The sequence below is a fragment of the Ambystoma mexicanum genome, chromosome 10 (assembly GCF_040938575.1).
Source record: "Ambystoma mexicanum isolate Mex_15411 chromosome 10, UKY_AmexF1_1, whole genome shotgun sequence".
NCBI lineage: Eukaryota > Metazoa > Chordata > Amphibia > Caudata > Ambystomatidae > Ambystoma > Ambystoma mexicanum.
The window spans coordinates 1,009,287,073-1,009,298,544 of record NC_090932.1 but is presented as its reverse complement, the minus strand read 5'-3'; the positions used below and the strand labels follow the sequence as shown (position 1 = coordinate 1,009,298,544).

The window sequence follows — 11,472 nt, the reverse complement described above, 5'->3', positions numbered from 1 at the left end:
AACCCTGCCCAGCATATGGCACCACGGGCCACAAGTGCGGGAAAGTGAACCATTATACATCGGTATGTCTGAGCTCTCAGAAAGCCAGGGATCACTCGCACCATAGAAATATCCCAGACTGGAGGAACGAAGCAAGACCCTGCAGCACCCCACCGGTCCACCCAGGACAGCACAACCGCCGACAAAGGAGACAGAGCACATGAAAGCAGAAAAGGATGAACACGTGCAATAGAAGGCGAATACACCGACATCAACGACAATGACAATCCAGCAGGGACCAGTCCCCAAACTATACAAACAGGGTCCGGAACCCCCAGAGCGAAAAGGTCCAAATTATATCGGCTGTCAAGCCCAGGCATGGCAAGCAAACCAGTACAAACAAATTACGACGCTGCACCATAACAGTAGGAGACATCCCAGTCACCATGATGATCAACAAAGGGGCGAAAGTAAATTTCATGCCGACCACCAGGTTTGACAAATTCGATCCCAAACACATCCTTCGGCGATGGTCTGTAGTGCTCTACGCCTATGGCTGGAAAAAGCCTCTACCGATCACGGGGTACTTTAAAACTGTTCTTGCACATCATGGAATCAGCTGCAAGAACCGCATCTACGGCGTGGACGCCGGAATAGTCATCCAGTTGAACTTTGCAATCCAATCCAAGGACATTGCGCACCTACTAGCAAAACACAAGAAACTATTCACAGGGATCAGATGTCCCAAGGGCAGATCAGTAAAGCTTCACATTGACCCCACGACAGAGCCACGAGCAGTACGGCACAGGAGAGTGCCCTTCCACATGAGGGCAGCCGTAGAAGCTGAACTGAGCAAACTGGAAGACCTCCGGATCATCAAAAAGACCACCGGCCCCACCCCCTAGGTGTCACCGATGGTAGTCACAGCCAAACCCAAACAACCGCAGGCAGTCAGCATATGTATTGGCATGCGCCTCCTGAACGCAGCAATAGGGAGAGAGAGACACATCACTCCCATGATAGACAAACTGATTGTGGACGTCACAGGCGCTACCGTCTTTAGCAAGTTGGATTTACGATCAGGCTACTATCAAATTCACCTGACAAAAGAGTCATGCTACATCACATTTCCCTCACACTGGGGCTCAGATGGTACCACCGCCTCAATTTTGGCATTTCATCGGCTGCTGAAGTCTTCCAGCACGAGATATACGCAAAATCCTCCAAGACCTTCCAGGAGTCACAAATGTCAGTGATGACATCTTGGTATATGTCAAATCTGAGGAAGAACATAACAACCGGCTAGCGGCCACCCTACAGTGGCTGGAAGAATCAGGACTAACACTTCATGCGGAAAAGTGTGAATTTGGAAAATGCACACTGAGTTTTTTTGGCTATGTCTTCAACGAGAAGGGTGTATCACCTGATCCAGAAAAGGTGGAAGACATCAAGAACATGCAGGCCCCAACCACAGCAACTGAAGTGCAAAGCTTCTTGGGCATGGCAATATACTTCAGATGCTTCATCCCTGTTTTGGCCACCATCACCACCCCCCTACGAGAACTCACAAAAACAAAAACACCCTGGGAACGGGGGTAACTCAAGAACATGCTTTTTGAAAGATCAAAGACTCCCTCTCCAGTGACGCCACCATTGTCATGTGGAGACGTTTCCGATGGTCGTTATAGCACTGTTGGAGACGCATTGCTCATACCTGGTTGCAACCTCCCAATATGGTGTCTTCTGGAGTGAGCAGTGTTGCAGTCTTGCAGGTGTCATGTGATTGCTTGGCTCCGCCTCCCTTCCAGGGGAATGCATTTCAGTCTGTTGGTCCCGGAAATTGCTGCATTGCTACATTCCATAGCGAACGCTCTGTGAGTTCGAATCTTTCTATCCTTTGTATGCCTCCATTCTGTTTGCTTGAGTTAACCTCTCTCTCTATTCAATCTATAGATTTTCACCATTCATACGACCGCCAGTCTTCCCCCTACTGACGAAACCTCTTGCGATTCCTGCTTCAGGTAGAGAGTCTTGTTAGGTTACCATAGCAACACTCAGCGTTCCGACGCACACTGACCTTTTCTTCTATTCCGCTTCAGACACTCAGCAGGGAACAATAGAGAACCGTCTTCTGCAACCTCCCGGCATTTCAGTAAGTCTGCAGTGCACTGCGTCTTACGTGGTGGAGAACATGAACACAACAAACCGATATCTCTTTCCCTGATGAGACGGTGCGCATGTGAAGAGGCGAGCCTCCCCCACCGGAACAATCATCACAAAGATTGCATCTCGACGTCACAGGTTAGGTCCCGTACCCGCAATCCTTTAACCCTCATTCACTATTGTTTAGAATCTCATTCTTGCTTCTACATCTGCACAGGGAAGGAACTTGCAGAAATCCTTCCAAGTCTTCTCCAATCAGAGAGTTCTCTCACTGCTCCCATATCCACATACGGGGTTACACGCACTCCTCAATAGAGTAATCCATTCTACTCTATACCTTTCCTTCGCTCTTTTCTCATCTCTAATTTTTTCTCTTCCTTATCGAATACAGCAACTCCCTGATAACCAGCAGTAACCGCGACTACATCCATCCGGAGGAAGGACCTCCCATCTGCCAGGGAACCTGCACTTCCAGTGCTCACGCCCAGGGTCATTTTCCCCAGAGGGTTTCCCTGAGAAGCCTGTGCTACTGCGGCCGTTGTCTGGCGCAGGGGCATAGAGTTTTTAGGGGGATTATTTTTCCACTCGCTGCTGTTTCCGATCCAGTCTCTCCTCAATGTGGGTACACCTTAATATCATACTCAAGATACTTGTAACAGTGATCACAACCATGGCGTTGCTTGACACAACACGCACAACAGAGCTACTGATGAAGCCTGCCAGGTAGGGTTAGGGGCCATGCTCACACAAATTGACAAAGAAGGAACCTTCTTTCCCATCACTTTTGCAAACAGGGCGCTCACGCCTACTGAACGGAACTACGCCCACATTGAAAGAGGCATTAACGATCATATGGGGGTGCAAACACTTTCACGTGTACATTCTAGGACACCCAATGAAGGTGCTGACAGACCACAACCCACTAGTCCCCATATTCAGTGGCTCAGCACCACACCCCAAGCCAGGATGGAGCGCTGGTTACTCCAACAATTCGATCTTGAAGTCCAGTATCGGGCAGGGGCCGACAACCCAGCAGACTTCCTGTCACAGCACCCCCGACCGGCTACCGCCACAGAACGTGAAGTGGCCAAGGAGACGGAGGAACATGTGTGCCAGGTCATTGCTTGAGCCAGGCACAAGACCATGAAAATCGATGAAATTAGGAAAGAAACTGACAATTACACCTGTCTCCAGCTAACCAACAAATCGATCCTGGCGGGAGAATGGAAGACATTCGTCACAGCAGTTGCCCAGAGGACGCCCCAAGTGCAGGAGAATATACAGTAACTCTTTGGAATACAGCAGGAGCTATCAGTATCACTCGAAGTACTCATCCTCAAATGCCATTGGATCGTACTGCCCAGCACTCTCCACGAGATAGCCCTAAAACTGGCACATGAAGGCCACCAAGGGATAGTAAAAACACAGGCATTCCTCAAAGCCCGCATATGGATACCACAGATGCAACGCAAAGTCATTGCGCTCATCGAAACATGCACTGCATGTCTAGCCACACGCCGACCAGGACCGCCTGAACCAATGGAATGTCCCCCCAGAAGCGAACGCCACTGGGACGCCATAAGCATTGACTTTTGCACCATCACGAACGAGGCATACCTCCTCGTGGCCATCCACGAGCACACTCGGTACCCGGAAGTGCAGCCAGTCAACTCAACAGATGCAGCATCAGTCACTACCACGCTAGAAAAGATGTTTGCAACTCATGTTATCCCCTCCTCCATAAAGAGCGACAATGGCCCACCCTTCACAAGCAGAGGTTTCAAAACCTTTGTCGACAGCCTAGGGATCTGGCATCACCACATCACCCCGTACTGGCCTAAGGCCAACGGGGATGCCGAAAGGTTTATGGTCTCCATAAACAAGTTAGTAAGGATTGCAAAAGACAAAGGACGGCCATGGCTACCCGAACTCTACAGGTCCCTCCGAGCATATCGGTTGACCCCCCACACGGCAACTCAAGTCAGCCCTGCTGCCATGATGTTCGGGGTACCCATCCAAGGGAGGCTACCACTGCACCAGTTGTGGAGACCCCCACCTGTAGACCTGGATCAAGTTGTGTGCCAACTACGAGAACACAATGCCCGGGAAAACAGAGTCAGGAAGGCTGCACCCAGCACCCTCCAAGTAGGTGGCATGGCACTTGTGAAGAACAGAGCACCAAAAGAAAAGATGACGTTCCCCTACGAATCAGTACCCCGGACCATAACCCACAGGGAACATGGCCTCGCCACCGCCACACGAGGGCGTGAGACTGTGACCCAAAATGTGTCTCATTTCCAACTGACCCCTCCGGCTCTATGGGAGGACATGAAGAAGATCAGATTTAAGGTTACCGGGCACCTGGAGAAGTGGACAAGAGTCCAGCCAGTTCACATACCCCCCATGAGAGCGAGGAGAACATTATTCGCTACGGAAACGGCTAGTACCCTCAACTAGGCAACAATGATATGTCTTGAATGGCATCTACACCCGCGCGAGAAGATAAAGGTCCAATACTGACTGGGGAGAAACGGCTGTGAGAAAGAACCACAAGAAGGACAGAGTCAATCACTGTTTAATTTGTTTGTTTGTTCTATTCATCCAAGGTTGGAAAGGGATGTGATGACCACGTGACCCGTGTCACGTGGGCAAAGGAATAAAGGTGCGGGGAAAGCCTGCCAACGGGATTTCCGCTCCAACTATAGAGCAAGCGTGTCAGTGTCTGTTATTGCGCGTCTGCCCACGCTTTCGCTGCACCAGCCCCGGAGGCCTGATCCCTCAGCCCCGAGGTGGCTATCACACCCGCCATCCACCTAAGGGAGTGCTTCCTCAAACAGGCTGTTTTCCTCCTCCTCTGCCCTCTCGATGCCGGCATCTCTCAGGTGGCCATCTTCTCGATAGTGTGATGTTACGATCGGGGGCAGATTGACCTGGAGGCACGCCCTCACCGCTCGTAACGTTCGGGCCTCTTCGGGCCCCCTGTCGCTGCGCACGACGCAGCAGAGTCGCCAGCACACAAAGGAGACGCGACCACCGTGATCGGTTTACAACTCCGGACTGGCGCCGTGACGCCAGTTCCGGTTAAATCTTTATTCTCCTTCCGTGTCACGTGACCTCCGTCTTGCGGGGCACATGACACCACATTCCTCCCCAAATTGGAGGTGTTTGCACGGTTGTCAACAAACATACATCTTAACTGGTACTTAACATTATGGTCAAACTTGCGGTTGTATTCAGGGTTCGTCTCGGTGTCATTTTTGCTGGCTTATTCTGTCTACTACGTATCCTTTGAGGCGGGACGATGGTTTGGGCTTCTCCCTCAGATGATACCGTGTGCTCTTCTTCTCTGGCGCGTCTGCTTTGGGAGTCTCGGCCTCATCTCCCCCTGTTCGCTGGTGTGAACTGTCTGATGTTCCTAGAATGGCTGTGTTTCCTGGCGCCATTTGGTCGGGGGGTGAGGGCGGTGCTTCTACTTCTTCTCTAGGAGACATCGGTCGTTCTTCCCACAGTTCTGGGGGTACCTTCCTGAAGTGAGATACGTTCCTCGTCACCGTCTCCCCTCCTCGGGTGGCTGTGACCATGCTGTGGTTTGTGGTGCTCACCGTCCATGGTTGGAGTTCAAAGTTGAGGGACATCTTCTTTTGTGGGGCTCGGTTCTTGACGATGACGGTGTCTCCTGGTATCAGCTCTCTGTGACAGGCTCGCCTGGCGATGCTTTCTTGCTCATTTCTCTTCCGCCGCATGGCGTCCATGGCAGGGATGTCTGGTTCCGGTGCTATCCATTGGGGGTGGATGGGTAGTTCTGCCTGTATGGGTACGCCTAGCATGAGGGCCGCCGGGCTGATACCTGTGGAGGAGTGTGGGGTTTGTCTGTGTGTTCTCAGGAACCGGTAAACTGTTTTCAGCCACGGGCGTCCTTGTTCTTTGGCGATCCTGATGACTTTGTTGAGTGACCCCATGAACCTTTCGGCGTCTCCATTTGCTTGGGGCCACCTCGGGGTGATTCGCTGGTGTTTGACATTTACCTCTTTGAAATACTTGCGTAATTCTTGACTGGTGAATGATGGTCTGTTGTCACTTTTCACTTTTCTCGGTATTCCGTGTGTGGCAAATATCTTTTCCAGTGTGAGGATGGTGGTCTCTGCATTGGTGGATGTTACGTGTTCCACTTCCGGATATCGGCTAAACTCGTCGATCACTACGAGGAGATATCCTTCACCGGCAATTGTGCAGTGGTCCATGCTGACCGCGTCCCAGCGTTTGCAGCTTCTTGGGGCACTGCTGATGGGTTCGGGGTTTTCTGGTCTCCTGGATGCTTGGCAGGCTGCGCAGGCATCTACTAACTCTACCACCCTTTGTTGCATGTTCGGCATCCACATTCTGGACTTCAGATAGGCGTTGGTTTTAACAATACCTTGGTGTCCACTGTGTGCTAGGAGGAGAGCTCTTTCTTCTAGTGACTCAGGCAGTACGATCCTGTGTCCTTTGAGTAGGACACCTTCTGGGGCTACCGAGAGTTCATGTCGAATCCCAAACAGGGCTCTGAGTTTGACTTGGGCTGGCGCAGTGCGCTGGGCCATTGACGTGAGAAAGGTCTTCCAGTTTCCGGATCTGACGGTATTAGTGGTATGTTGTAGGATGGTGTCTGCTTCCGTTTTGGTGGCTACTTCGTGCAGGGTCAGGGCCCGTGGCCTTGCGCAGGTGACTATGTGGCAGACGTGTTCGTCGGTTTCTTTTGCTTGACGCCGCTCTCTGTTGGTGGCAGGCCGCGGGTGGCGGGATAAGTAGTCTGCTGGGTTGTCTGTTCCTGGGCGATATTCAACCTCGATATTATAGTGTTGCAACTGCAGCATCCATTTCTCTATGTGCGCTGGTGGGTGAGGAGCAGACCCCTGGAATATTGGGATCAGCGGTTTGCTCGTTTGCCTAGCAGGTACACTTTGAAGTATCGGCATCCCCATAGAATGGCCAGGGCTTCCTTTTCTATGTGGGCATAGTTTTGTTCAGGCTTTGTAAGAGCTCTGCTGGCAAATGCAACGGGAAACACGTTTCCTTCGTTGTCGGTTTGTGTTAAGACTGCTCCGAGGCCGACAGGGCTGGTGTCGACCAGAAGTTTGGTTTGCCTGTCGGTGTTGAAGAACGCCATGGTGGTGGACGCGGAGAGGGTGTCTTTAATTTGTTGGAACGCTTGCTGGTGAGTTTCGGTCCATTCCCACTTTTGGTCTTTCTTCGTTAGTTCTCTGAGTGGGCTTGCTGTGCTGGCGAGGTCGGGGATGAAACATGCACAATACATCGCCATTCCCATGAAGCTTCAAACTTCGGAGGCTGATTGGGGTGCTTTGGTGTCTTTTATATCTTGTACTTTGGATGGGTCCGGGGACACGCCCTTGGCGCTGAAGATGTATCCGAAGAAGCATATCTCTTCTTTGTTGAACTCACATTTTTCTGCGTTTAGCGTCAGGCCCGCTTCTTCCAACCTTGTTAGGACCGCTTCCAGTCGTTTGTGGTGATCTCTTTTGTTCGATGCGTATACAAGGATATCGTCACTGATATTGGTAGTGCCTTCTAACCCTGTGATAACTTTGCGGATTTCGTGCTGGAACACTTCTGCAGCAGATGATATTCCGAAGTTGAGTCGTTTGTACCTCATCAGGCCGAGGTGAGAGGAGAATGTGGTGATATATCTCGACTCTCTGGACAGTCTCAGTTGGTGGTAGCCTGATCTGAGGTTGAGTTTGCTGAAGATAGTAGCTCCTGTGAGGTCTACGATGAGCTCGTCTATCGTGGGTGTTACATGATGTTCTCTCCCAATGGCTGCGTTGGGAAGCCTCATGTCGATACAAATTCTTACCGCGTCTGGTTGTTTGGGCTTTTGGGCTACTACCATGGGCGAGACCCACGGGGTGGGTCCTGACGTTCTTTCAATGATTCCTTCTTCCTCTAGCTTAGTTAGTTCTTTTTCCACGGCTCCTCTCAAGTGGAACGGGATTCGACGATGCCATACTGCCTTAGGTTCAATGGTGGGGTCTATGTGGAGCTCGATGGTTCGCCCTTTCAGACACCCGATGCCTTGGAACAATTTCTTGTGTTTTTCTAGCAGGTTGTCAAGATTGTCCTGTTGGAGCCCGAAGGCAAAGTGGATCAGCTCTAGCTTTTCTGCTGTCCTGCAGCTCATCAGCGTTTCGCAGCCGGCGTCTACTATGTAGATGCGCGCTCTGTAGTTAGTGTTTTTGTGAGCAAAGTCCGACTTGAACGATCCTTGTACGGGCAATGGTTTCTTGCTTCCGTAGGCATATAGCTGAACTTTTTTCCTCTGGAGCGTGGGTTTCGGGCGGAGTTTGTTGAATGCCGTCACTGGCATGACGTTCACGGTTGCGCCGGTGTCGATGACTACCTTCAGGGGTGCTCCGATGGAAAGAACTGTGCACAATGGTCTTTTCCTTTTACGTGCTCGATGTGGTTTGATTGCTGCGATCAGGTGTACTCTGTGTATCCGTTTACTTCCTTTCTTCGTCTAGGTTTGTCTCTCCTCTCTGGGGACGAGTCGTCATCGCTGTCGTCGCTGCTGCTCGTGTCCGGGGATCTTTGGAGGTCGTCGACGGCTCTAGCTTTACCTTTCCGTTGTTGGCGGGAGAATTCTCTAGGCGTGAACTTTTTTCTGCGATCTTGCGAGGGCTGTTGTGTTGTGTCATTTTTGTTCGGTGGGTTCAAACAAACTGCAGCGTAGTGGTTAAGGCGATTGCATTTTCTACACGTGGAACCCCATGCTGGGCACGAATCACCTTTGTGCCATGGGCCTCCACACCATTTGCAGTTTCTGTCTCGCCCTTGTGTCGTGGTGGGCCTTTGGCTTTGTTTCATGCGATTGCTCTGGTGCTTGGAAATGGCTGCAACGTCTTCCTTGGGTTTGGGGTTGTCTAGCGGCAGTCTTTGGATCGCAGCTTCCATGATTGCTACTTGATCATCCGTTTGTTCACGGAGGCGTGCCATTTCTAGGATGCGAGAGAGACGGATATTTTTCTCGGACAGGATGGCTCGTCTTAGTTTTTCTGAGGATATCCCGTTGATGGAGACGGATGGCGAACTCCTCATCCGGGAACTCGCAACCTACTGCCATTTCTCGTAGGCGAGCGTGGAATTTGTCCACGGTCTCTATCTCGGCTTGCCTCGCCATGCAGAAATGAAAGCGTTCGTAGTCTGGGTTGAGGTCCGGTTTGAACATATTGGTAAGTGCGGCTTTGGCTGCGTCATAGTTGTTGTCGTTGCCACGGTTTGGGGTAGCGTTGAATAGGCGTAGGGTGGCTGCTCCAATGTTGAATAGGAGGAAAATGCGCCTCTTTTTCGCTATGGTAATGTCTCTCGCATCTAGATGCATCTCAAATTGTTGTAGCCAGATCTCCCACCTAATGGCTGCACCAGTGGTAAAAGGGTCGAACGGTGGCATAAAAGTTGTTTGTGTTGGGTCTGGAGGGTCCAGGGCGAGGCTCCTCCTGGATGACGAACCTATGCTGGCTCTCGTAGGGCTGGTGTTTGGGCTGGACATGTTCTAAAACGCACCTTGCTGTATTGTACTTTCACTTCTTCCTTGCCAATATACTCCTTACTTGGTTTTAGGGCGTCGTAACTCTTGTGGTGAGGTGGGTTTTGTGCCCTTGGTTCTCCGCATGTGGGGTGCCTGGAGGTGTTGGAGGAAGAGATGCTTACTGTGCGTTAGCTTGTTGAGTTTCCTCCACTGCTTCCCATGGAGATAAAAGGAGTCCTAGGAGTGGTTGTGTAAACTTGTGGCGCGCAGGAGTAATGGTCTGTGTGATGCACAGCTTGTTCATCGGCATGTGTGATGCTCCTGCACGTCGTGGGGTCGTCGTGTGGTCTCACTGGAATGGATTGAGAGGAGAAAAGAATCTGTTCCTCTGCGTCGGTGAGCGGATGAATGATACGCGGCACTGCGTGTGTTTTGAAACGCGGGTCGATCCCACCTCTTCGGGCCCCCTGTCGCTGGGCACGACGCAGCAGAGTCGCCAGCACACAAAGGAGACGCAACCACCGTGATCGGTTTACAACTCCGGACTGGGGCCGTGACGCCAGTTCCAGTTAATTCTTTATTCTCCTTCTGTGTCACGTGACCTCCGTCTTGCGGGGCACGTGACACCACAGATAGCGTGCCAAGCCACGCCCCCATTACCTGTGTTTTTATTGATAACGTACTAGCCCCTCATACCTCAGCAGTAGCTCCTGGTCATTGGTTAATACTGGATACCCTGGAGCTGATTTTAGTCCCTACTTATCCAATCTTAATTTCGACCCTTGTATCCCCCTCCCTCTCCGTTGCACAACAAGTGCCTAAAATACTCCCTCCTCTGCGCAGGCCAAATGCAGCCCACCCAAGCCCCCCCAAATAACAACCAAGTGCACGATTGCTTTTATACTTACTGTACACCATATTCATCAGCTTTGGGTCACGATTTTGTCTAAAACTCAACCCATTTCTTTCTCTGCCACGAGGCTAGGCCAGCCTGTCCGCTCGTGCCGCAACACGTTTCCGGCCTTCCCCCTCTTGGCCACGAGGCTGAGCAAAGACTACGCGTTTCCGGACTCCCCACTCTCCCTGCGAGTGCGACTAGGATGCAGCTGCCCACTTGCGTAACATGAGGCACGTGACTTCTCAGAGACGCTGAACGTGCTACCCACGTGAAGAAGAGGGGGCGGAGCGTTGCTAAGGTCCGTTTCTCGGATGTGAACTATACCGTACCATAAGCATTATGGAAGACGGAAGCCGCAAGAAAGCAGTTACCATGCCGGCCGAGAAGGACGAAAAGAAGCCGGCAACCGCGGGCAAGAAAGGGGAGAAGGAACAAGAGCTGGTAAGATTGCACACATGAAAGGGTGCTGCGATCAGATCTCCATACCTTGGAAACTCCGCTGAGTCACTGTCAGGGCCTTAGGCAGGCCTTTGCTGTGTCACTCCTTGGGGTGATATGTGCCGGTGGAGGCCGCCGCTGCTCAGGTGTTAGTTGGAAAGTTCTTGCTGAGTGTCTCTGTGCAAGCCAAACTTAGACATGACGGATACCCCGTCAGTAAATCAGTGATTTAAGCATCCCCTGAGAGATCTGTTCAACCGACAGTTGCACGTACCAGTCTACTTGGTTCTTCATCTTTCCAAAATCAACACCTGGCCTTCCATTTATATCGGTTACACGGACAGCTGTTTATAATATTCCAAAACAGATAAACTTGATTTAAGAAGCGCTATATTAAACTCAAGTTGCTATTCTCATAAAGCCTCGTCTGACTAGATGATGAAAATTATTGTATGCCCAGTGAGCATTTACA

At 51.2% G+C, this 11,472-nt stretch overlaps 1 protein-coding gene across 1 annotated transcript in view; it reads left to right on the top strand.

The window, feature by feature from the left end:
* The first annotated feature begins 10,714 nt into the window (after window positions 1-10,714).
* Window positions 10,715-11,472, top strand: part of PSMD2 (proteasome 26S subunit ubiquitin receptor, non-ATPase 2) — a 674,802-nt gene continuing 674,044 nt past the window's right edge. Inside the window, exon 1 of the mRNA XM_069618807.1 lies at window positions 10,715-11,003. Within this exon, the coding sequence (XP_069474908.1) occupies window positions 10,902-11,003 (102 nt within the window). The 5' untranslated portion in view covers window positions 10,715-10,901. The remainder of the gene's footprint in view (window positions 11,004-11,472) is intronic.